General features: G+C 38.4%; 1 protein-coding gene across 1 annotated transcript; it reads right to left on the reverse strand.

Annotated features, from left to right (window-relative positions):
• Positions 1 to 15,643: 15,643 nt before the first annotated feature.
• FERD3L (Fer3 like bHLH transcription factor) lies at positions 15,644 to 16,135 on the reverse strand. The gene has a single exon (XM_037056248.1). The coding sequence runs from the start codon at positions 16,133 to 16,135 to the stop codon at positions 15,644 to 15,646; it is 492 nt and encodes a 163-aa protein (XP_036912143.1).
• Between the last annotated feature and the right edge of the window lie 10,366 nt (positions 16,136 to 26,501).

The raw sequence follows: 26,501 nt of genomic DNA on the forward strand, positions 1-26,501 counted from the left end.
TTCTGAATTAAATGCCATAAATCTGAGAATTGTATTCACTTTTGTCATTTGATCCACTTGGTAAGAAATTTATGGTGAGTCTCCATTAAAACTTCCCACTGCATAGTTACAATTAGTCTGAGTTCGGCCCTTTCCTTTTAAAAGATGTTTCCTTGGGACTTGCCACTGTCCTCTGGATGCTGGGACTCAGCATCTCTGACTTTGGTGCAGCTGTTGATACTGTTTGGCATTCCTTGGTTGTGATAATATAACCTCACAAATCATTTCTTATACTAGCATTGCATGTGGACATGAGGCAGCCTTAGTTTTCAACCCAGATATTGTATATCCCTTTTGTTAAAATGATGAAATAAACATCTTTCCAAATTTTCTTTTTTAATGTGAAATATTGTTTTTTAGAAGTTCATCTCAATTTAATTTTAGTTTTGTTAAAGAGCATGAAAATAAGTGGACAAAAAGAGAAAAACCTTAAAGTAACCCTGCCCAGTAGCACATGGGCAGTGATACCAAGTGTGACTGCTGTGGGGTGGACCTGGCCAAAACAAGATCGATTTATCCTATGGATTAATCCTATATTTATCTGCTAATGGTCCTACACTCTCCCTCCCCTTTTTGCTGTCCCAAACACCATAAATAAGATAAATACCATATATAAGGTACTTGAATGGGTAGCATACAGTATGATTATGTAATTATGAGTCAGAGACTCTAATGAAAGTCAATATGAAATTTCTCTCTAATGAAGGAAATACCAAAGATTATTTGGTCTGGAGGTGGTAGGTAGCGTTTTATTAGACATCAGCCCATAGGAAGCTGTTCATGTACGTCACTCACCAACACACACATGGACCCACATTGTTAGCCATGAGCATTTCTGAAGCACCTGAAGAAACAGCTTAGTTTATATGCAACAAATTTTTTCTTATGCTATGAACATAAAGCAATAATAATAGAGAAAATAATAATAGGGGAACATAATACAAATTGCATGAAATAGAAATCACCCCAGTAGCAACAGATGTCTTATTTGGAAGATGGTATACCTGGAAACCATATCATATAGGGAAGAAGGTGCCTTTGAAAGTTAAGACATAAAACCAGCCAAACAAGTAAAATTTGGTCTTTTTGTTCCTTTTGATTTGTATTGGAAACAATGGAGTTGGGGAAGAGTAAGTAATCCCTTGTTTTCTTTGTGATCATTTCTCTTTAGAATTCACCCAAACTTTCATAGACATGATGCCTGATTAATTTTCAACAATTAAATGTGAACAAAGAAGAATTGTAAATACTATGTAACAGACATGAATCAATAGAAAGGGTTTTGTTTTGTTCAAATTAGCTCCCTGGGGGCTAATATGAACATATTCTAGGTATTAATTTAGCTTAAGTGGCTCCCACAGAAACCGTTTTGGTTTCTATGGAGACTTCTGCTCTGGTTTACTGATATATAACAGCTTCCTCACCTTTTCATTTCCTGAAATAGCACCAAGTACAGTATCTAAATTTTGACTAATATAAATCAAAGCACGTGCTCTCCTTTCAGTAAAGTCCTCATTTCAACACATGTGCACCATTTTCCTTTCTGATGCATTAGACATCTGGTACTGCTAATGGGGATAAAATGTCACATGTTAAAAACAATAAAAGTTATTAAAAACAGTGCAGGCTTTAAATATTTTGAAATTATGTTAGAAATGTAATTCTTTTTCTTTTGGTATATGGCAGCTTTCAAACCATGAGTATGAAGACTGTGAACACAAATGCATATGAACATGTGAATATGAATATGTACAGCTTTTTGAGAGTATGTTATCAGGTTCTAATGTGTCCTTTTAAAAATTAAAGTAAATGTTAATGTTACACAAGCTCTCTGTACCTCATGCACACACAGGGGCGCATGCACACGCACCCACATGAGCACACTACGCACACTGTAAACTCCCTTGGGCTAGACAGAAAGCAAACCTGTGGTACTAATTGTTTGAACATCACAAATTTCATTAGAAATTAAAAGTGTATTTCTGACCAGTCAACAAATTTCTTAGCATTAGTAGAGTTTGCTGTACCTTTTTAAAATCATGTGTGTTTGTGTATGTGTATGTTACACATGAACTCAGCAGTGCTTAAGAAGGAATATCTCACACTGTTAAAATGTCCATTTCAGTGTTAATGAAATTAAAGTACATATCTTCTAAGTAATTTTTCTTTTAATGTTTAACTGTGTATTTAATGGTAAATTTAATCCTTATCTTTCTAATTAATTTCAACTTCTCTTTTTAGGGGGAGGGGACAGTAGAATAGTTGCTTTGCTGAACACAAATTTATGAATAAAAATCAGTATTTCCCCAGACCCAGTTATTTCATTCATATGAAACAATACAGATGCTCTGAAGCTAATCGAGTGTATTAGGTATCAGGACACTAGATACACTTACAAGCAGAGAAGGCAGCAATTGTAAGGAAGCACAAGAAGGGCCTCTAGGATGCTGGTATGTTCTGCTCCTAGAATCCAAAGGAATTACAGAATACCATTTATAAGCATGTTACATACCTAGTTTACATGTTTTTGAGTTAAGAAGTCAAGAGTTCTCACCTGAGCAACAGCATCCCACCATTCAACTTAGAGTACAACCCACAATCTGCATTGTTGCTATTTTTAAAAATATTTTATTTATTTATTTTTAGAGAGAGGGGAAGGGAAGGAGAAAGAGAGGGAGAGAAACATCAATGTGTGGTTGCCTCTCATGTGTCCCCCATTGGAGACCTGGCCCGCAACCCAGGCATGTGCCCTGACCGGGAATCAAACCAGCAATGCTTTGCTTCAAAGGCCTGCACTCAATCCACTGAGCGACACCAGCCAGCGGCGCATTGTTGCTATTTTTAATTTAAAGTTATTTTGCTTTCTTCATTTTTGTGTGATGATAACATTTCAGATCTATTAGCAACTTTCAAGTATGTAATACACCATTGTTAACTATAGTCACCTCGCTCTACTTTAGACTTTCAGAACTTATCTATCTTATAACTGGAAGTTTGTACCCTTTGACCCATTATCTCCCCATATCCTCCACCCACATCGCCTGGCAATTACCCTTCTACTTTATTTCTATAGCTGGGCATTTTCAGGTTCCACATATAAGTGAGAACATACTGTATGTGTCATTCTCTGTCTGACTTATTTCACTTAGCATAATGCCCTCAAAGTCCATTCATGTTGTCCCAAAAGGCAGGATTTTCTTCTTTTTATGGCTTAATATTTCATTGTATGCATATTCCGTTTTCTTTATTCATTCATCCATCCATAGATAGTAGGTTGTTTTCATGCCTTGACTGTTGTGAGTAATGCTTGTGAATAATCCAGATGCTGATTTCATTTCCTTCAGTATTCATTTCCACCCAGAAGTGAAATTGATGGATCATATCATAGTTTTATTTTAATTTTTAGTGAACCTCCATAGTATTTATCACAGTGGCTACACCAATTTATATCCCTACCCACAGTGCATAAAGTTCCCTTTCTCCACATCTCACCAACACTTCTCTCTTATCCTTTTGATGATAGACATTCTAACAGGTGCAAGGTGATATCTCACTGTGGTTTTGATTTGCGTTTCTCTGATGATTAGTGATGTTAAGCATCTTTTCATTTACCTATTGGCCATTTGTATGTTTTTTTTGGGGGGGGAAATGTCTGCTCAGATCCTTAGCCCATTTTTGAATGAGATTATTTGTGCTTTTGCTATTGAGTTGCATGAGTTCTTTATATATTTTGGATATTAACCCCTTATCAGATAGATGGTGCGGAAATATTTTGTCCCATTTCATAGGTTGCTTTTCATTTGGTTGGTGGTTTCCTTTGCTGTCCCAGTTGCTTTAAAATATTTTTATTATTTTTCTGAGTAAAAATACAAACAAATACAAAAGTAATCAGTTCTCCTACATCATGTATAAAATGAACATTTATATTACAGATAAAAAGATATGCATACATATCCATATATACTTATACACATTCCCATATACAACAGAAATGGAATCATGCCTTACATATTCCTTTATAAAATACTTCTTAGTCATTATTTATTGAAAACATCTTTCCACAACACAAACTATTTTGTGCATCATCTTTTTAACAGCTTCAACAGTTTATAATAAAGATTCACATTTTTAGACATCTAGGCTATTTTCTATATCTTGATATTATAAACAAGAATGAGGTACATATTTTGCAGTCTGATCTTTGTTCATAGCCTTGATTAATTCCTCAGTCTAAATTCCTACCAGTGAAATTTCTGTAAGCAAGCTGTAAGAATCCACAAAATGTGCTAATGTTGTAAAATATGGCTTAGATCTTCCCAACCGGAGCTAAGGTTCAGAGAGCATTCTTATGTCCTTTCTAACTTCTCTCTTGATATGGTAAATTACCTAAACTTTACATACTCTTGAATCTCTCCAAGAGGAAGTAGCTCTGCTCGGAGGGAAATTTCTGTTTTTCTCATTGAGCCAGTGACCCTCATCTAATCAATGAGTGTTCTGAAGGTTTCCTGAATGGCAATTCCAGACACTTTCTTTTCTACAATTGACTGGCTGCTGGTCCTAGTAATTATATTCAGGCCTGATATACTTATGTGGGGCTCATGCTAAATCAAGAACTGGAGTAATTTTGGAGCTTGTTTTCAATGTATATGCAAACCCTGATACTTAACTTTTGGTGATAGAAAATGGAATGTTCAACAACCATTAATATTATGACATAGGTAATGTTCAAGAAAGAGATGTCTCTTAGTAAAACAGAGTGAAATTATCCATGTATGGAAGGAAAGGGAAAAAAAACTTAAAGTTTAAGCTATGGGTAAAAAAATGGACATATGTACTATCCATGCTAAATCACATGTGAAGGTATTCTGACGGAAATACTTTTACTTGTGTGCATGTTTGCATGCATGTGAGTCATACAATGGAGGGAGGGATTGTAACTATACAACCAGAAACTCTGAGGTGTCCAGAATAAGTCCCTGAAGTTCGAATTGAGGTATGTGCATATTTTCATGTGGGTATAATTTGGGAAGATTTTTGTCATTTTGTTGTGTAATGCTTTGAGTTCTGGGCATTTTTCCGCCTGTTTCAGATTAGATTTAGAAGCAGTTGGTTGAATTTGATGAAATGTAGTACACTATTAAGGCTATAAAATTTAATTTGTGGTTCTACCATCTTGAAACAAAGTGGTACACTTTATACATATATTTTCACTGAGCTCATCTCTCTAATTGTAATAGGCTTTGGTGAAATTAGGCAAATGAACGGTGATGAAAGAAATGGTGTGGCATGTTCAATAAGATCTACAATTAAGAAACCAATACTTGTCAAGTATTAATTAATTATAGTCACCCCATTAATTATAGTCACCCCATTTTGGGGTCAAAAATATAAACATGCGGTGAGAATATTTGAAATTGGGTATGGTTCCCAAGGCAGAAAAATTTTAATAAATTTCAGAAGGGCCTTTATCATCAACCCTGAAGCCACTTGAAGTTGAATCAAAGCATTGAAAATCCCAATTAATAATTATTCTTTTAACTTTCTATGCAAGGAAGAAAATGATCATGATAAATAGTACGTATGAGAATTTTTGTGTAAGTTAAGGCTAAGTTTATCTTTTCAAAAACCAATACTTAAGTTGCAAAAAATTTAGGCCAAAGAGTACACTGTTTTTTTTGAGATTTTGTGTTAACCCACTAATGTCAACATGAAAGCAAAAATCTGTGTGCATAAAGAGACTAATAAGCCAGGCAACAAAAGATGTTCAGGAATGTACTTTAGGCTTCACCTTCTCTCTCTGCAGCTTCTAAAAGACACATGCTCTCTTTTACTCCCTGATTCTTTTCTGTCAGAGGTGGGTGTCAGTTTCTTAACCTTCTCAGGTGCGCAAGCACTGTTTTGTTCTTTGGGGACCTGAAGCAAAGCATGACCCTGCTACCCACTCCCAGGTAAGTGGGCTGAGTGGGTTTTTCGATTTCATGTTAACCTAGATCAGCAGTTTTCAACTGATGTGCTGCAAGGATTTTCAAAACATGCGACACCTGACTATTTGGTCAGGGGCTTTGACAACTTCTCTGTTAGGTTGTCAAAAAAAATGACAAGAGCTAACATGGTAATAGGTAGCTGGGTGGTATGAATGCCCTGTTTGGAACCATGAATGTATAGGTCATATAATAGAGTTTCATCTTATTGGTCACATCACATAACAAGCTTGTCTGATTGGTCGGTACAACAATTCCTTATATACAAGTTTCTTATATAGACACCTGATTTTTTAAAAAGTCACTTTGGAACAAAATGGTAGGTGATTGCTATTATAATTTTTTATGACTCTATCAGCAAAGATGTATTTTTTGTCAGATCAGCAAAGAAGTATTTTTGGTTTGCCACAATTTTAGTAATTAGTTTATGTATGCCGTGAAATGAAAAAAATTGCTGGCCTAAACCAATATTTAAGAAATGAGGCAGTCCTGCTTATTATTTACTATCACCAGTACCTTAGCTTTCAAGATTAATTTGCTCAAATATAAATTCTCAGAGGATTTACCTCGTGAGGTATCACTTCTTCATGTACAAAGCTTTATATGCACATTTTAGATATTATTTTAGAAGTGTCAGGTTTGCAGTAACCTTCCTTGCCAAGTGAATGTGTGGTTGCATGTGTCATAGATCAGAAGTCATGCCTTTAAATGTCTATGTTTTTAAAACAAAATTAAAGAAAAATACATTATTAGAACAGCTTAAATTAGACACAAATGCCATGCTGTTTAAGCCTGACTCTGTTTGAGAGAAGCAGAACAGACTACCGAATATCGTTTTTGTGTGTGTGTGATTTCATGAGCCCTTCTCAAAGGCTCCATTGTCGCTTTACTCTATATAAAAGTTCAATGTTGAACTAGCAGAAACAACGATGTTGTTTAGTATTTACTTTGTGTGAAGCACTGTATGAAGCTCTTTATAAGATCTCTTCTGATATTTAAAATAACCCTGTGTTCATTTTTTCCATTTTATAGATCCATGCAGGTAGTGAAGCCCAGATGTTTTAAGTGAGTTATCTAATTTAGTAAGTAGGAGAATTAAGATGTGAAGCTTCAACACTAGAAATCCATTCTTGACAATGCATTTTGACAAGAATGTCAGCATGGATGGATCTTGAGAATATCATACTAAACTAAATAGATCAGACAGAAAAAGTTAAGAACCATATGATTTCACTCCTAGGTGGTAGATAAAAGTGAAAGCAACAAATGAACAAGTGAGAAAAACAAACAAAAAGTCGTAGACAGACAACAGCATGGTGGCGGTTACTAGAAGGAAGGAGGCCTGGGGTAGTANGTGCAGGTAGTGAAGCCCAGATGTTTTAAGTGAGTTATCTAATTTAGTAAGTAGGAGAATTAAGATGTGAAGCTTCAACACCAGAAATCCATTCTTGACAATGCATTTTGCCAAGAATGTCAGCATGGATGGATCTTGAGAATATCATGCTAAACTAAATAGATCAGACAGAAAAAGTTAAGAACCATATGATTTCACTCCTAGGTGGTAGATAAAAGTGAAAGCAACAAATGAACAAGTGAGAAAAACAAACAAAAAGTCATAGACAGACAACAGCATGGTGGCGGTTATTAGAAGGAAGGAGGCCTGGGGTAGTAAAGGGCGAAGGGCATCAAATATATGGTGACAGAAGGAGACTTGATGTTGTGTGATGGACACACAGTGCAATATATAGATGATACAGCATAGAAATGTACACTTGGAACCTATATGATCTTATGAACCAATGTCACCTCAATAAATTTAATTTTTAAAAATGTCAGCACGATCTAAGGGACCCAGAGTCACTCAGTGCTTGGCCAGATCATTTGGGGGTTGAGTCCTGACTTTTATTTTGGGATCCACAGAACACCATGCAAAAAAAAACCCCACCAAAACTTGGTTTTATGTTCATGAAACACTTGGAGAAAAAATTGTAGAACATGGCATGAGTCAAGTATATGTGAATGTCTCCCTAAAATTAATGACAATTTACATTTATAAGTTCAATGGCATGTTGTAGTAAGTATCTGATTCTTTCACTTCATGTTTTTAATTTATTATAGATTACAGAACATTACAAAGATGGTATAGAGAGGTTCTGTGTTTCTTTCACTCAGTTTCCTCCACTAGTTACATCTTACCTATTTTAGTACAATATTAAAGCTGAGAATTGATATTGGTGTAAAAAGACATAGTTCTACACCTTTTCCATATGTAGATTAGAGCGACACCATTGCAACTAAGATACATAATGATTTCATCATAAATTATTTAATTTGAATAAATGCACACTCATTTGGCAAACATATACTGAACCATAATATCTGAGCTGAGAGAATAGAACTCCTCTGAATGAATGCAGGTCATTATTTTCAGATTTAAAGTAACTTACCTGCCATTTGTTTTTATATATATGCTATTACAGTAGCAGGTTAAATGAATGAATTTTGATCTCTGTGTTCATCAGTTGGGGGTGCATTGTTCCACTTAGAAAGATGCATATACCAGGGCTCAATGCTGGCAGCCAACTATGCCAGAAGTAAAAAAATATTGGGAGATTAAAAAAATCTATTTTGTGTTTTCAGTTTATTTAAAAGCACTACATAACAAGTCCTGATCTTTATACTGTATTTTAGGTTTTGACTCATTACCGTTGGTGGTATAGGTGATGCCTTGTTCATAGAGTCTTCATTGCCATAGAGTTGGAAGGGATATAGCAATGATGATAATGATGGTGCTGTGAATTCTCATAGTAGTTACTGCTTACTGAGTGCTCACTATACACCATTTACTCTGCACACACATTTCAGTCAATCCTCGTAAGAGCTCTATCAGATAAGCATTATTATCCTGTTTTAAAGGTGAGGAGACTGAGGGTCAAAAAGGTTAAGTAACTTGTACCAGCTTCCTTAGCATTATGTGTGTCCTTGTGATTCAGTCGCACTGCTGACAAATTCCAAAGCTTGTGTTTATAAGCACGTGGTCATCAAAAGAAAGTTGTGTCCTCAAAATATCCACAGAAGATTATTTCAAGGCCTCTTTAAAAACTTCCACCAGTAGTCCTTCTTCCCAGGTGTGTGTGTGTGTGTGTGTGTGTGTGTGTGTGTGTGTGTATGTGTGTGTGTACAGAGACTGTAACCCTCTGCTGTAAGAAAAGCCATGCCTACACTTGTGAGGTCCTCAGTAAAGATACTAAATACTCATTTTCACATCATTTCTGCTTAAATATAATAACCATATAATCATTTACAAGTAACTTCAGTCCCTAAGAATTTGGGCTCAGAAAGTCTTCACTGGGTGTAAATCCTAGCTTCCCTATTTATTAGCTCACGGAGCATGGGAGACTATTTAACTTCTCTATTCCACAATGTCCTCATCATTATAAACGTAATAATATGAACATAATAATATATCCTAAAGTTCTTATGAGAACTTGACTATAAGTTATGTAAAGAACTAAACACAGCATTTAGAACATGCGCTTTCATGCAAGCAAGCAGCAATACAGTATGTATGTTATTATAGATATTACTACTACTATTATAGATATTATTACTTCATCCAGAGTGAATAATCCAATTACTTGGTTGTCCTCCTTTATCCCATTTTTAGTTTCTCCACCATTTCACTAATCTATGGGATTAAATTAGCCAATATTTTACTAAATTATAGGACTAAATATAGTTCAAGATCTCACCAGTAACAAATACAGCTTGTGATTTTATTAAGTTTTGAAGTCACAAAATTATCGGCAACAAAATAATTGTGTAATCATACTCATTCATTCAAACATATTTATGTTCACCAACTGTCTCATCATTTTCATATCTCTCAGACATTTCTTTCCCTTTGAAGACTGGATAGCATAAAAAGCTGTCTTTAATAGCTGCTTGGAGGTCATCTACTTTTGCCAGCTGCAGGTGGAAATCTCCCTCATACAGCCCTAAATAGAAAGTTGTATAATTTGGCCCTTGAGGTCAGCCAGACCACATTAGACTTTTATATAATGTATCATCCACAGAGTGGATTGAGGTACTTTTGATCTTTAAAAGTAGCATCTTTTCAAAGTCATGTGCTTCTTACACGTGACCATTGGTCCTTCCTCGAAATCTCAGTAGCATGCTGATTTTAATGAGTGAGTGAATTCTTAAGACGGTACACTGATGACTCGATTTAACTGAGACCCTAGATCCTCTTGAAATCCAGTTGGGCCCTGGCTGGTGTAGCTCAGTGGATTGAGTGCGGGCCTACGAACCAGAGTATCGCGGTTCGATTCCCAATCAGGGCACATGCCTGTGTTGCAGGCCAGTTCCCGGCAAGGGACACACCAGAGGCAACCATACATTGATATTTCTCTCCCTCTCTCCTTCCCTTCCCCTCTAAAGATAAATAAATAAAATCTTTTTTAAAAAACATTTTATTTATTTATTTTCCGGCAGAGAGGAAAGGAAGGAGAGAGGGAGAGAAATATCAATGTGTGGTTGCCTCTCATGTGTCCCCCATTGGAGACCTGGCCCGCAACCCAGGCATGTGCCCTGACTGGGAATTGAACCGCGATCATGTGGTTCGCAGGCCCGCGCTCAATCCACTGAGCTACACCAGCCAGGGCCAATAAATAAAATCTTAAAAAAAATAAAAAAGAAATCCAGTTGGGAAGATCAAATGAGAGAAAGTATGTAAATGGTTCTTAAAAACAATAAAGAACTAAGTAACCATAGATGTTTTATTAGCATAATTCTATAATATTCATCAAACTCTTGATTTCACTAAATATTAAGGTTTCTTTGCCTTGTACAAAATTAAGGGTAGAAGTCTACCAAATATTAGCTTAGTGTTTTAAAATACATTCATAGTATTCTTTGCATTTCATTGGATTCCTTATACTTCTTTACAAAATGCATTTTAAGCATAGAACTAAACATTTGGTGTCACAGAGAAAGTTGTGGTAATTTATAAGCTTTGGTTTCTAGAGACTTGAAGAAGTTATTCCATCTTTCTGGTATTTTATTTCTGTCAGTTTGCATTGCTTCTTTCCTTTCCTTCTCCTCCTCCGCCAGGTTTGGTTTTGAGCTTTGGATTCAAAGAAACCCCAAAGTCAAAACAAAATGGTCAGAACTGCTGACTCTTGTTTTGTAACCTTTTTCAGTTCAGCATTCACAGGAAGAGAGGGCACAGACCAGAAATGAGGCCTTACCTCACCCAAAATGTTTGGAAAATTCAGGAACCGTGGACTGAACTTGGGCCAAGATATAGATATATACCAGGACTTCAACACATTTCTAACTCATTTAAATATAATTTAATGAACTTTCACTCTTCAAAAGTAGATTTCATACTTAAAATTTATTATTAATCTGGCAGATATTTTTGATAAAAATTAAATAATCTAGTTTATATTTTGTATTAAATCAGTCTCTTGGTATTTAAAGTTGCAGGTACACTTTGGAACCTTACTTGTAAAATGCATTTGGGTGTCTTAATTACCTTTGAAAATTTTGAAGATTTACCATTACATAAAATAAAATTATACTACACTGTGCTTATTGAGTTTCAACTCAGAAGTTTTATAGCCATGTTAAAACTCTTTCACAATATAGTGTTTTTATAATGAAATGCGGACAAATGCAATAATAAACACCAATCCAAGAGTCTTAATTGTATGTTCACGCAGGAGGGATGAATGCTAGAATGGTATCTGGGTCCATTTCCAGTGCTCATTTGGGCAGAATCCGTCTCCACACTGGGCAACTGTAACAGACGATCAACCTGGGGGGTTGCCTATGGATGGCAACGTCTTCTGGGTGTTTTTACTTTCCCTGGAAAGCCTGATTATGTCTTTCAAATATGATTTCATTTAGCCCTTTTTTGGTTTATATGTCTGAATACCAATAGTAACCTGATAGTTATGGGGAACTTAGTGTGAGAGCACTAGGCAGTTTTCAGTCAGCAAAGAGTGTAAAAATAACCTGATTTCAAGGAGTAGCTAAAATGCTGCATTCCAAGTGTCCAAATAACTTTAAGATTTCAAAAGCTAATTATTACAATTTTCCAGAAGTAATTGACATAATTAGGACATTTTTAACTGGTAGAAGGTATTAAAAACCAATGTCTACTGACATTTCTATCAATTTTGTTTAGAAGATAATAAAGAATAACATGATTTTAACATAGGTTGTATATATACTAAAATAATGTATTAAAATATGCTGATTTTATGGATCTACTGGGAAAAATTAAAACTATCATGTTACTTAGTTGAGTGTCAAAATATGAAGGTGCAGTAGATTCATGTTTAAAACCCAGACCATTTTGTGTTACCTCTAGGGATAATTTGGTGTAAGGAGAAAAATCTACCCAATTCTTTGTGTTTCTGATTCTTGCTTGGCTTCACATTATTCTATTAATATGATGATTTTTAAAATGCCTTAAGAGACTTTATATTTTACCTTCCAAATATATAAAACACAAGGACAAAGCATTTACAAGCTGTAACAGTTTTAAGAATTGTGGACACCATTCTACTAATAATAGGGGAAATAGCTTTTTATTTGGAAGTTCTTCAAGTATTCTTTACTATGCTGAAGAGGTATTCACTCTAGGATATTTTGTCCTCACTCAGAATCTAACAGAATCGTTTGGAATATGAGGGAAGGGATTAAGGGTGGTGGTTGTGCTAAGTAAAATAAGCCAGGCTGTAAGACAATATCATATGAAGTCACTTATAAGTGGAAACTAATCAACAAAACAAACAAGCAAGCAAGATATAACCAGAGACATTGAAATAAAGAACAATCTGACAGTAACCAGAATGGAGTCGGGGGAAGTATAATAGGGGAAATAGAAGAAGAGACATCAGGGAACATGTGTAAAGGACACATGGACAAAGCTGAAGGGGGTATGTTCGAGGGTGGGAGGCGGGGATGTCTGGGAGAGGATGGTGGTGGGAGGGTGGGGAAATTGAGACAACTGTACTTGAACAATAAAAAAAAGGGTGATGGTTGTATTTATTCTACAGAACCCAGTGATTTTTGAGATCCTTGGTCTACACAGTTTTTTCATTCTAATTTTTAAAATTGGTTCTTTCAACAAAATATTAATGATTCCTAGAGTTGAACCCTTTTTTACTTATTTGAAACTTGCAAACATTTTAATAAATCATGTTTAGGTTTCAGGACTTTAAGTGGGAGAAGAAGAGATGCTTTCATATTCTCTTTCAGTTTTTAACCCATTCACACTATAGGTAAAATGTTAACAACTTTTTAACTGAATAAATGAATAAGTGGATAAACATGAGGGATTGACGTAACAACTAGCACTCTGTAAGTTGAGAGGCACAACACTATTTGATAATTAATGAGAAATAATTATTTTTCTTGAATCTATTGAAATGAATAATTTAAAAATTATCTTTAAAAATACAAATAGGCTAGTCTTAGTAGCTAAAATGTTATTTAGAAATAGAAAATAAAATGAGTGATTTTACTTTATAAAACTGATATAGAGGTCATTGTCCAAATTTCAGTTTATTTAATGAAAGCACTGGAAACTTTAAAAAAAAGAAAAGAAAAAACATGGCCTGATTTTGTTGTTTGGTCTTAGCTGGTTACATTTTTCTCTTTTACCTGTTCATCCTGATGATTTTGTAGTAGAGATAGAAAATGAAATCCTGGTGACAAGATACAGTCAAAGTAAGAAATTATCTTTGGGAGGGTGGTCATTTCAGAACTAATTCAGTTCCTATAGATAGGAGAATTAGGAAAAGTTTCAAAAGGCATTTGAGAGACAGGCAGGTCCCTTCAATGCTGATGGGAGAGAGTGTGAACTGGCAGAACCTACTTAGGACGCAGTCTGGCCATGGTAGCCACCAACTTAAATGTTCATTTGGCGCGGAGATTTCACTCCTATGTAATGTTAAGGAAGTTGTCAGAGGCAGAGACGTATAAGAATGGTCTTTGCATCATTATTTATTTTTTAAAGAAACTATCTCAGTTATGCATTTGTAAAGGACTGGAGTTCAGTGGTGAAACATCAATGTGACAATGAAATACAATAATCAAAATTACGTTTGGATCATAAAGTCAAAGGGAAACTGATCATTCCATAATGCCGAGTGGGAAAAGATCAGTACTCAAAAGTGTCCCAAACTTGTTAAGCATATTAATTTTATATCTGGATAAAGAAAAAAAAAAGAAGGAAATAGGTAAAGATGCTGTGTGCAACATGGAATGATTTAATTTTTTTTTAAACCTTTGTTTTCTCAACTTTCTAGGATAAGTATATATTACTTCTTAGTATAATGAATTATATTTCTGAAAGCATGATAGGGATCGTGTGGGGGTTGGGGGCTGAGGGGGAGTGGAGGCACGGGGAGGGGGCGGGAAAGAGCAACAAAACAAAGTGGTGGGAGCCGGATTCATCTTTCGGGATTACTGAATTTACAGTAAGACTGGCACTGTTTACTCCTGTTCCTCTCCTCACCTACTGCTCCCTGAAGCCCCCCAGTTCAGGTTTAGCAGGTCCCCCAGAAGGAAGAACTGGCAGAAGGTCCAAAAGGGAGGCGGCCCCTCAGCATGGTCCTGCTTCAACCTCATCTCCAATGCACACATTTTTGCAAAGCAGAGGACCGCGTCTCCTCCTTTGTCTGTTTTCCTCGGCTGTTCCTACGTGCCAGTTGACCGAAAGCTGTCTTACTGCCGTAAAAGTGCGTGCTCAGGAGATCCAGCGCCTTGGAAAACCCGCCCTTCCCCCCAGCCGAGGAGACTGGGGAAGCACCGGCCCGCAGCGAACGCCGTGGGCGCCCTAGGCCCCCGGGAGCGCAGCTGCCCCCGCCCGCCCACCTCCTTGTTAAAGCGCGGGGCCCCGGGAGGGACCCCAACAGGGCTGCCAGTTCTGGGAGAAGACCCAGGGAAGTAGAGAGCCGGGGCGAAGGGAACGTTGTGAGGCCGCCTGTCCTCTCGATCCCCCTGCCTCCCGCATCTTCTTTCCGCCTCTCCACGAGCCTGGACGACCGGGGGAGAGGCGGAGCCGCTGGGACTCCCCGGAGCCCGCGCCCAGCGCCTCTCCAGGGTCTTGGCTCCGGGATCTGCTAAGCGCGAAGGCCTGAGCGGAGCGCCTGCCAGGGACGGCGCCGCAGACTCTTGAGGCTCAAAAAAAAAAAAAAAAAAGTCTCTTTTTAATATCTAATTTTTAAAAAGGTAAGGAAGAGATATTGGACTCGATAGAAGCCCCAGAAGTCTGCCGTATTCGGAGAGGATTCACTTTCCACCCACCGCCGGCAGAAATTGCTTCTCAGTTTGCGCCTCGACGGCCTCTCTGGCTCTAGCGGGTTTTGCCAGGCGCCGCCCGCCCGCGGCTGCCCAACACACTCCATGGAAAGCGGTCTCGTGTATATTAACTCTGCGGGGACTGTGGGTGTTTTCCAATTCCGACCCGAGCTCCAGAAGGACAGACACTCGGTCTCGGAGCGTCCCTCCAGACCCTTCAGCCGCGCCCATTGCCGGGCCCTGAAACAGGCCAGACCGCACGCGCCCAGGTGAAGAGGGAGCAGGCGCGTCCATCCCAGATCCGCTCAGCAGGTTTCCTTTTTCTTGCAACTCTCCAAGAGCTCGGTCATGAAGGAAATGTAGACAATGGCCAGGCGTAGCGTCTCGATCCGCGAGAGTCTTTTCTCGTACGCAAAAGTGGGCACCTTCCTCCGCAGCTGGTCGAAAGCCTCGTTGAGATTGAACATTCGTTTCCTCTCGCGGATGTTGGCTGCCTGGCGCTGGGCATAGGTGATCACCCGTTTCCTCTTGGGGCGACCCAGCAGGGAGGTGCCTCTACCGTGCTCCTCTTCCTCCTCCTCCCCCTCGTCTACTTCACCCTCCTCTTCTTCTGGATCCTCCTCCTCAAAGCGCGCCAGACTCTTGGGTCTTCCCTCTTGGAGCACAAGGCCTCGGTTCCCAAAGTGGACTTCGGGGGCGAAGTCACAGAGGAGAGGGTGCCCGGGGGAGGCGAGGGACAGGTCTGCGACGAAGTCCAGCACGGTGGCGTCCACGCAGCTCTCCGGATAGACCGCCATCGCGTCCTCTTGGCCCGGTGTCTCATCGGTTTCCCGCAGGGAGGGGCGAGATTGGTGATCCGCTTCCTAACAGCCCCAAATCTGATGCGATAGCATCGACGAAGGGCTAGGGGACGTTAAAATTTATAACTAAGCCGATAACAGGATCAGTCGCACCGATTAAGAAGTCCGTGACGACGTCCCTGCTCTCGAAACTGATGGAAGGAGACAAGCGTGAGCAAGTCTGGAAGACTCATAGAGACCCGCCTCCAATTCTGAGATCCATTTCACGGCGCCACCTGGGACAGTTCCTTCTTGGCAACTCCCCCCAGCTCTTACCTGCTGTGCTTTTTGTGTCTCTCCTCACCCCGAGGCCAACTAATATTCCTCAGGCTCCTTATCTCATGTAGTTCTTTAATTTAGAGTTGGCTTTTCAAAGCGAGGATGTTTTCCACCTCTCTGGCTTCTCCTTGGCTTCCGATTCGGAGTTTTGAACCTTGCCGTCTGACGCCGCCAATGAGTGTGAAACAAGTGCATGTGCTTTTAATGATGTCCTGAAGAGGGGCCCTGTCTGCGGGGGGGAGGTCGAGGGGGGCTGTTTGTCTGGTATCCCAGTGCAGCGGCTACTGAAAGGCAAGATCTTCCATTAGCTTAAGTAAGCACGGCTGAGGGGCCCAGAGCGCATTCCCCAGAGTCGCTGTTGGAACCGCCTTTCTCCTTCCAGGACTTTGTAAACATCTCTCCTGCTGCGTTACAAACCCTGACTTCGAAAGTCTGTTTTGTCGTAAGCAGCCTAACAATTCAGATACTTGACTTTCCTTTCCCTACCCTGATCTCCTACTCATGTAAAGGAGAGGATTTTCTTCAGAGGGCAAAAGTTATGATGGCAATAAACTGAAAAAGGGAGGCCCAGCATATTTTCTCAGAGCTTGCTCTAGTGAATAATCCCAGCGTGTGTGTATGTGTGGGGGGCACTAAGCAAACCCTTCCCAGCACCCCCAAAACAACTTCAATAACCTTTAAAAAATGTGATTTACCCTTTGGTAAATCCATGGGTCCATCAGCCCGCCTTCTGTTGAGAAGTCTTTCGAATTTTAAATTGCTGATCGGTATTTGCGAACAAAGAAAAATCCTAACACTTCCATCTAGCTGATTTCGTTCATTGATCTGCACTACTCGACAAGACATAAGAGCAGAAACTATACTTTATTGAATTCTATATATGGGAGATTTTTGGTTACCCTTAGATAATTTTCTACATAAAAAGGAAATTCAAATTTGGTATAATGAAAATAAAATTTTACTGATTTTGTATTATCTAATATTTTAAGGAAGAAAGATTCATTTTTTCTTTTTTTGTTCGCCAGTAACTATATTTAATTATTCAGTGTAGGAAATTTTAAGAAGACAGTGTGGACAGAACAACTTGCTAAAAATTATCTTAGAGATGTATTAGAGGACATAGCTGGGGGTGGGGGTGGGGAAAGAAGGTAGCAAACAGTTGCCTTACTTCAAGAGGGAAAAAAATCACCAAGCACCTCAATTCCTATTAAGAAGGTAAGTTGCAACTATGATGCTTCGGTTAGTACATTGGACAGCTCCCAGAAACTGCCTATTTCTGACAGGTGAGCTCAATGCCCTTTCTTCTTCCTAGATTCCCAGTGTATACTCCCAGACACCATTAAAGCAGTGCCATCTAGAATTCTTTTTCTTCCTTTTTTTAACCCACTGTGTCTTAGCTCCCCTCGCTCTTTGGTCTTTTAACTAATTTTATTTTTCCTTGCTTGTGTTTATTCTTCACTCTCCGCCTTTTATTGTGATAATGCAGGCAGAGAGGAATTGAAATGTACATTCCTGAAAGAGGTTAATGAGAATGAGGTATTTTGATTGTGATTACTTATTTGATTTTTACTAAATATCTAAAGAAAAGACTGAAAAATAAAGATGAATTGGACTTCCAACGGTGGCTGAGAAGTAAATGGGAGAGTTAATTTTTGTTTTGACAAGCAGTAACATACTTTCTAACTCCTGTATAACTTAATGTGTTATTACATATTTGGGCAAATTTTACAGTTGATTTTTAGTTCTTAAATTTTTCTAATGACTTATGTTCCTTTTTAAATGCACATATACCTGGATTAAATACCTCATCTGGTAAGAATCTAGTTCAACAACAAAATACTTTAGAGCACCTAATGAAAGGAAACATGGTAGAAATTTAAATTTAAGACAATAAAATAGATGTCAGACACTATCATGAGATGCTAAGAAACACTTTTCTTGGACTAAAATTCTTTATTATTTTATCCAAGGCAATGAATATTTCAACAAGTGCGCCACAAAAAAGGCTGTGGCAAAATTAATGGAACCAACATGCATAATTGGTTTCAAATATTAACATTAAAATATTGAGAAATTTGTAAAAATGTATTTGTAGGTAAGTCTTTAGCATAATTTAAAAATCATTTCTTTTTAATTTCATCATAAAATCCTAATATAGACACTTCTGTTTATACCATATATTTTCAGATTACCTTATAATGTCCTAATTCTGGTGACAATATTAAAGCAAAATGTTAAAATCTAGATTATAATGATTGAATATATTTTTGTTGGTAAATATAATCAATTATAGAACATAAATAAGTGAAAGTGTTTTCTCTGCCTATTTTGAAGCATCTACTTTAAAAATGTCTTTGTTAATATTTGGTTCCTTAGTAAACATACGTAAATGTTGTAAATTTATAAAATGCTAAGTAGTTTCAAATGCTTCATCCCATTGGAAGGAACCATTATTTTCATTTCTAGATGTGAAAGAAACATTTTAAATAACCCAACTGAAGATTAAAGAAGGTAAGTTCAAACTTGTCTCCTTTTAGTTCTAAGCCTATAATTTATAATTATTCAGTTATCTATATGGAGCATTTTGTAAAGAGTTTGATAAACCCTCCATAAATTTTGATCAAGATGTTTCAGGACATGATAACGAGATAACGATTTTGCTTAGTTTGTTACCTTCTTTAACTCCATAGGCCATCCCAATTAAACATTAACATTTTGTGTATGCTATTTTCTGCATTCATTCAGAATCAAAGCAGAAAAAAACCCCAAATGGCCAAGAATAACTTGAGGAGTAACTCTTAAGGGGGCTGGAGGGTGGGATTGAGTGGTAAGGAGAGAAAGGTAGATTTAAAAGCACCTACAGTAAAGCAGATACCTAACACTCCCAAATATGTTAAACCTTCCCGCTCCCTCCCTTTTTTCACATCCCTTCCTTTATTCTTACAGAACCATTACTTTAGGAAAGTGATAACATAGAACAACAGCAGACTATTGTAATGTCTGTAGAGAGAAAGGTCTAAGAAATACTCTCTTAAGTCACACAATAAGGGAGCTGTGTCCTTCTCATCCAGTTTCAAATAATGTATGGTTTGTGGCCAGGGCTGATTTTAGAATTAAAAGAATGTATATACATCTACTTTATTTTTTTATTTTAGGTTGACCTTTTTTTGCAGTTGAGTATGTATTTAAAAATTCACCAATTATATATACAGCTTAATGAATTTTCATAAAGTAAACATACTCATGAAACTAGTGCCCAAATCAAGAAATTGAGTACTCAAGAAATTGGAGATAATGAACAACTGGATAAATCATAACTTTATTGTTTGAAACTATTTCAGCCTCCTCCACGACATTGTACTCAGTCGCTAGCTACTCTCTGAAGTACCACTTTTTGAGGTATTATTCCTGACTTCTAAGATCAATTTAGCACATTTTGAGCATTATATAAACACAAGCCATACTCTGTATGCTCTTTTGTAGTTTCATTCAAGATTTTTAACTAGACTCATGCATATTATTTTCACTGCTAAATGGTATTTCATTGTGTGAACATACCTTGTACTGTTGATGGGCATTTGGGTAGTTTCCATTCTTTAGATATTACAAGTTGCACTGATTTGGATATTGTACATATCTTTGGAGAGAACATTTATGCATCCCTGTTCAGCATATACCTACAAGTAGAAGAGTTTATGTATATGTTCAGCTTTAGTGATTACTGGTAAATCACCTCCCAAAATGGTTGCAACAATTTGCATTGTCACCAGAGATGTATTAGAATTCGTTTCTTCACATCCTTATCAAAAGTCAGCATTTTCAAGCCATTCTGAAGAGGTGCATGGTGGTTCTGATTTACATTGCCCTGATGAAAAATGACCTGCTCTTTAAAATATTAGTGTAATTAGGCTCTGGGTGAATTACAAGTAACTAGGAATAAGAAGATGCAAAGTTCTTTGACAGAGCAGACTTCTACTCTGCGAAGTGCTTCTCATGGTCAAAATCCATTAAAAAAAGAAGGCAGCTGCCTGGAAAGGCTCATTTCCACCCTCGTTTCTACCTATGCTACCTTTTTTGCCATAGAGAGTTCTGATAGAAATTGCTCAGTATTCTCCAGTATATACTTATCTTTTGCCTTTTAGTAATAGGCCCAACCACACATACTTTAGTTGGACAATTCTGCCCCACCACATTCACAGCAATGGGATAAATGAGAAGCAAACTGTGCAAATTAAAGTTGCTCTTTTGAAGATGAAAACATTTGCCTTCCACTTGGTCTGTTGCCCTCTTCCCACAGCCTGGAATGTGGGTACTTTGGTGGTGAGCTAGCGCTGACCAAGTAGACAAGGAAATCACTCCATGCCAGGGGTTGGATAAGCTTTTTTCGGGAAAAGACCAGATAGCGCATATTTTAGGTTTTGAAGGCTGTGCGATCTCTGTCACAACTAGTCAACTCTACCGCTGTGGTGTGAGAACAGCCGTAACTAGTGCATAAATGAGTGAGTGCGGCACAGTTCCAGTAGAATGTTACTTACAAAAGTAGGTGGCAGGCTGAATTTTGTTCTCAGGCTGCCGTTTGCTGACCGCTGCCCTGGAGGATGGCAGAGTGACAGGATGGCAGAGTGACAGAAGACGGGATTTGCAGTGATCTAACGGAGTGAACTGCACCTCTCAAAGAGGGAACATGAGAGGAAGATCATACTTCCAGCGTACACCAGCTTTCTCACCGCAGTGGTGTGTTTTCTGCTGGCAAGAGAAAAAGATTACACAGCTAGATACGCTACTTTACATCTATTTTAAAGTATCATTAAAAAAACCCACTTAAGTTAGTTTAAATTTTTTTTTGCCTCAGGTTTTTCCTATTCACATGAAATGTTTTTCCTCTTCATATGAAAGTTAGCCTTGGGACAAATCTATTTTCCAAATTTTTATTAGTTCTTAACATTAGTCGTTGTTTGAACCCTCTCCAAATTCTTCACTTCTTTTTCAAAAACTTGTGGAAATTAGAGAGGTGTGAAGGAAAAAATGTCCCTCAGGATGTTATAAACTACTACCCCTAAATAATTTCCCCCTTTTCCCTCATTTCCTATATTATATTTTCTGCACAGCATTTTTAATAGTGACTTTCTTTAGAAATAAATATAAGTTTGATAGTCATCCATAAATCCATAAGTTCTGTGTACATTTGGAGTTTAAACACTATCTGTGTGATTGAGCAATTTAACAATTTTTCAAAAATTTTATAGCACCATGCTCTTCACTTGTGATATGGGGAAAATCTTAATTTTTAATGTATTTTATTGATTATGCTATTACAGTTGTTTCATTTTCCCCCTTTACTCCTCTCTACCCTGCACACTCTCTCCCACCCACATTCTCCACCTTTAGTTCATGTTCTTGTATCATACTTATAAGTTCTTTAGCGCCTACATTTCCCATACTATTCTTACCCCACTCCCTGTCTATTTTCTACCTGCCATCCGTGCTACTTATTCTTTGTACCTTTTCACCCCCTCTCCACCTCCTACTCCCCTGTTGCTAACCCTCCATGTGATCTCCATTTCTGTGGTTCTGTTCCCGTTCTAGTTGTTTGCTTAGTTTGTTTTTATTTTAGGTATGGTTGTTAATAATTGTGAGTTTGCTGTCATTTTAGTATATATGTTTTTATCATCTTTTTCTTAGATAAGTCCCTTTAACGTTTCATATAGTAAGGGCTTGGTGATGATGAACTCCTTTAACTTGACCTTATTGGAGAAGCACTTTATCTGCCCTTCCATTCTAAATGAAAGCTTTGCTGGATAGAGCAATCTTGGATGTAGGTCTTTGGATTTCATGACTTGGAAATTCTTTCCAGCCCCTTCTTGCCTGTAAGGTCTCTTTTGAGAAATCATCTGATAGTCAGAACTTCTTTGTAGGTAACTGTCTCCTTGTCTCTTGCTGCTTCTAGGGTTCTCTCATTCATCTTTATCTTGGTTAATGTAATTATGATGTGCTTTGGTGTGTTCCTTCTGGGTCCAACTTCTTTGGTACTCTCTGAGCTTCCTGGACTTCCTGGAAGTCTATTTCCTTTGCCAGACTGGTGAAGTTCTCCTTTATTATTTGTTCAAATAAGTTTTCCACTTGTTGCTCTTCCTCTTCCCCTCCTGGTACCCCTATGATTTGGATGTTGGAATGTTTAAAGATGCCCTGGAGGTTCCTAAGCCTCTAATTTTTTTTTGAATTCTTGTTTCTTCATTCTTTTCTGTTTGGTTGTTTCTTTCTTCCTTCTGGTGCACTCCATTAATTTGAGTCTCCGTTTCCTTCCCATTGCTATTGGTTCCCTGTACATTTTCCTTTATTTCACTTGAGGTAGCCTTATTTTTTTCATCTAGTTTGCAACCAAATTCAACCAATTCTGTGAGCATCCTGATCACCAGTGCTTCAAACTGTGCATCTGATAGGTTGGCTATCTCTTTGTCACTTCGTTGTATTTGTTCTGGAGATTTGATCTGTTCTTCAGTTTGGGCTTTTTTTTTTTTGGGTCTTGATGGACCTGTTATGTATGAGGGGCAGAACCTTAGGTGTTCACCAAGTGGGGCAACCCAGTGGCTGGGTTGTGATGCTGTATATGGGGGAGAGGTATGGGGAAGGAGTCTGAGATGGAACAATGGCACTTGCTTCACTCTGTAGAATTTCAGTCTTTTCTGCCACTTCCCCCAAGCAAACTGGGCCCTTCTGGTGCTAATTCACAGGTGGGTGAGCTTGTGTACATTCTAGGACCCTGTGGGTCTCTCCAATGAACTGTCCTGTGAGGCTAGGAGTTTATTCTGCTGCTGCCTTAATTCCCACATGTGTTTTCAATAGGTGTTTTGAGGCTTTATTTTTCAGCTCTGGGGCCCTGGGTTGTGTGGTCTGTCTCGCTCCCCAGTTTCGCCTGGTTTATCTGAGCATGAATGTGGGGCTGCCTGGTCTGCCAGCCACCTTATGAGCCCTGCTGGGTCTGCCAACTGCCACCTGTGTTTCCAGGGTCCACCCACTGTCATCCTGCTCACCCTGCCTGCCAGCCACCACTTTTTTTGGCTGAGACCCCTCTCTGCCCAGCTGTCCAACTCCATCCCTTCTTCTGGTCTGGATGAATGTGTCTATCTTAACTCCTTGGTTGTCCAACTTCCGTACAGTTCAATTTTCTATCATTACTGGTTGTTTTTTTTCCCTAAATTTTTGTTGTCCTTATTTTGATTGTGCAAGGAGGCACAGTGTGTCTATCTACTCCGCCTTGGCCGGAGAAGTCTTAATTTTAAGGTGAAACACATGACTGACAAAAATCAAACCAGTGTTAACCTAAAAAAGTAATCCATTTAATTTGGCTAAACATAATATATTAAAGAACACTTCCACTTAATGAGAAATGAAATTAAATAAAATTAACATCACATGTGATTCTACTACTTGCATCAATATATACAAATTACAATGTTATTCTATCATACACTAAATTTATTTTACCCTAAATGAAAAAAAAATACAATTTTTTCAATGAATTTTTATTGAATGCCTGTGAGTGCCTGGTCCCTGCGGTGGCATTGATTTAGGAGCTTGGTATACACTAATGGACAAGATAGGAAGCACAAACAATTCTTTATTGTGCTGAAGGTGGTAAGTGTTAGGAGAAAAATGCTTATGTAAGTGGGGATCGTGAGGGCTGACAGTTGGGTTCAGGTTGCTATTTTTAATAGGGTTATCGTGTGAAAGTCTCATCAGAGGTGATATTTGGATAAATATTGGAAGGTAGCGGGAGGCAGTTAAGTGCACATCAAATGAGTGTCCAGGCAAAAAGAACTGGCATTTCAGAGAAGAGAAGAAGGACCCCTGGGATACTGGAGGGACACCATAGAGGCCATGAGACAAACAACCAAGGGACAAAGGAGGTGAGGTCCATGTGGTCCTGTCGGGCAGGGTTGTATCACGTAGGGCCTTTTCAACCATTTAAAGACAGTGGCTTTTACTTTGAGTAAGACAGGGATCCACTGGAGCCTTTTGAAGATTTACTTACTGTTAAAACAACCTATTTGGCTCATGTGTTGAGAATAAATTCTACAAGGAACACAAAGGAAAGAGGGAGACATGACCAGAAGGTTTTTACATTAACCCAGGATCGGAGCTGTTGCTGTGATACACAGTGGTTACATTGAGGATATATTCTGAAGAACATTCAACCAGATTTGGTGATTGTATGGAGGTGGGGAGAGAAATAGGTCAAGGGTGATCCCAAGGTTTTGGTCTGAACAATGAGAAAAGGTGTTGTGATCAAAGAGAAGAGAAAGAACCCAGGAAAAGCATACCCAGGGCAGCATGAATATCAGGAGATCAGCTTTGCACAAGTCAAGTTTAATTTTATTAGATACTCAAGTGGAGACACTGAGGAATTTTCTCTCTCCCTCTCAGGGTAAAAGTCATAACCATGTCTTAAAAGGCGCTATTTTACACGATACACTATTTTCCCACACTAATACCTGTGAGAGCGCCTGTCTTATTTCCCTCCTCCTTCACTCTGCTTTAGTGATGTTGTTCTGTTTGCTGCTCCTGCAACATGCAGATCCATTATCTGCCTCAGTGCCTCTGCATTTCTGTTGCCTCTGACTGCAGCGCCCTTCTCCCAGCTATCAATCTCTCCCTTAGGTCCCAAGATAATGCCAGCTCACCAGAGAAGCACTTCCTGACACCCTCATATAAACCTCCCTCCTCTGTCTTGCACTCTCTACAGTACACAGAGCTCTGACACACTATATATTTACTTGTTTGCTTGTTAACTTTCAGTTTCCCTCATTGGAATGTGAACTCCCAGTGGCAATTATGGAAGTGCACTGCTTGGATTTCTCTTTCAACTGCAAGGATTGCATTAAGCCAATATGCTCCCTCTGTGATGCCTTAGGGACCCACTGTACCATTTAAGCTGAGACCACACTCTTTCTAGTCAGCCTCAGCATGAAAGGAATACTAGGGCCTGGCCATTCTACCCAGTGTGAGTCATCTCAATAGAAAATATTTCTATGTAACTCCCTGTTCTGTTTGCTGGTTTTTTCCAGCTTTGCATCACAGTTTGAGGTTCTTCCTGTGCAGATCTCATTCTTATTCTCCTCTCCTCCTCCTTCTTTTCTCTTCTTCTTCTTCTTTCTTCCTCTTCTTCTTCTTCCCCTCCTTCTCCTCCTCTACCTCCTTCTTCTTCCTTCTTCCTTCTTATTCCTCCTCATCCCTCCTCATTCTTCTTCTCTCTTTTTATTTTTTTATGGATATCATATCATTATGGCTCAAGGTCTTCTCAGCTGAATTATTTTTTCCTTTATTTTTCACAGAAGTTACCACCCCCCCCAACAACAAACAATTAAAACCCCCACCCTCTTCTAATTCGATATTAGTATCTCCTTTCCAGAGGATCTGAACTTTCTAGGTTGCTACTAAGAGTATTCTGACAAGTGTTAAGTAGGACTAGAATCTGAGGAATAGATCACTTGCCATTGTAGATGGTACGTAGGACACATAGTTCCTGGTACCAAGTGGTGGTCCAATTGGTGAAACTTTCACTGTTGGTAACTAGGGAAGATGTTTTAGTGGGTGGGATTATCCTGGGTGATGACATGCTATAGGCTTTTGAAAAGTCTGAAGGACAAAATACTTTTAAGAACAATGAAACTGACCAGCTCTTAAGAAGTTGCAGTGATGTAGTGAATAAAGAGTATTTAAAAATTTCAAGCAGTTTATACATGATTTAAAATGAAGTATGATCTCAACTTTAACAGGAAGCTAAACAACAAAACAAACAAGCAAGCAAAATAAAACCAAAGACACTGAAATAGAGAACAGGGGGACAGTGACCAGAGAAGAGAGGGGAGGGAATTTCGGGGGAAAAGGGGGAAGGATTTACAGGAACTAGTGTAAAAGACACATGGACAAAAACTAAGGGGAGTGGAAATGGGAAGGAGGTGGAGAGCACTGTAGGGGTGGGCTGGGATGGGAGTAAAAGACAGAAAACTGTACTCAAACAATAATTAAATAAAAAATAACCAAA

Source organism: Sturnira hondurensis, unplaced genomic scaffold, assembly GCF_014824575.4.
Source record: "Sturnira hondurensis isolate 20B ecotype Veracruz unplaced genomic scaffold, ASM1482457v3 Scaffold0008897, whole genome shotgun sequence".
NCBI lineage: Eukaryota > Metazoa > Chordata > Mammalia > Chiroptera > Phyllostomidae > Sturnira > Sturnira hondurensis.

What these genes read in the sequence shown, in the direction of transcription:
- FERD3L (XM_037056248.1), bottom strand. Translation starts at nt 16,135, where the DNA reads ATGGCGGTCTATCCGGAGAGCTGCGTGGACGCCACCGTGCTGGACTTC.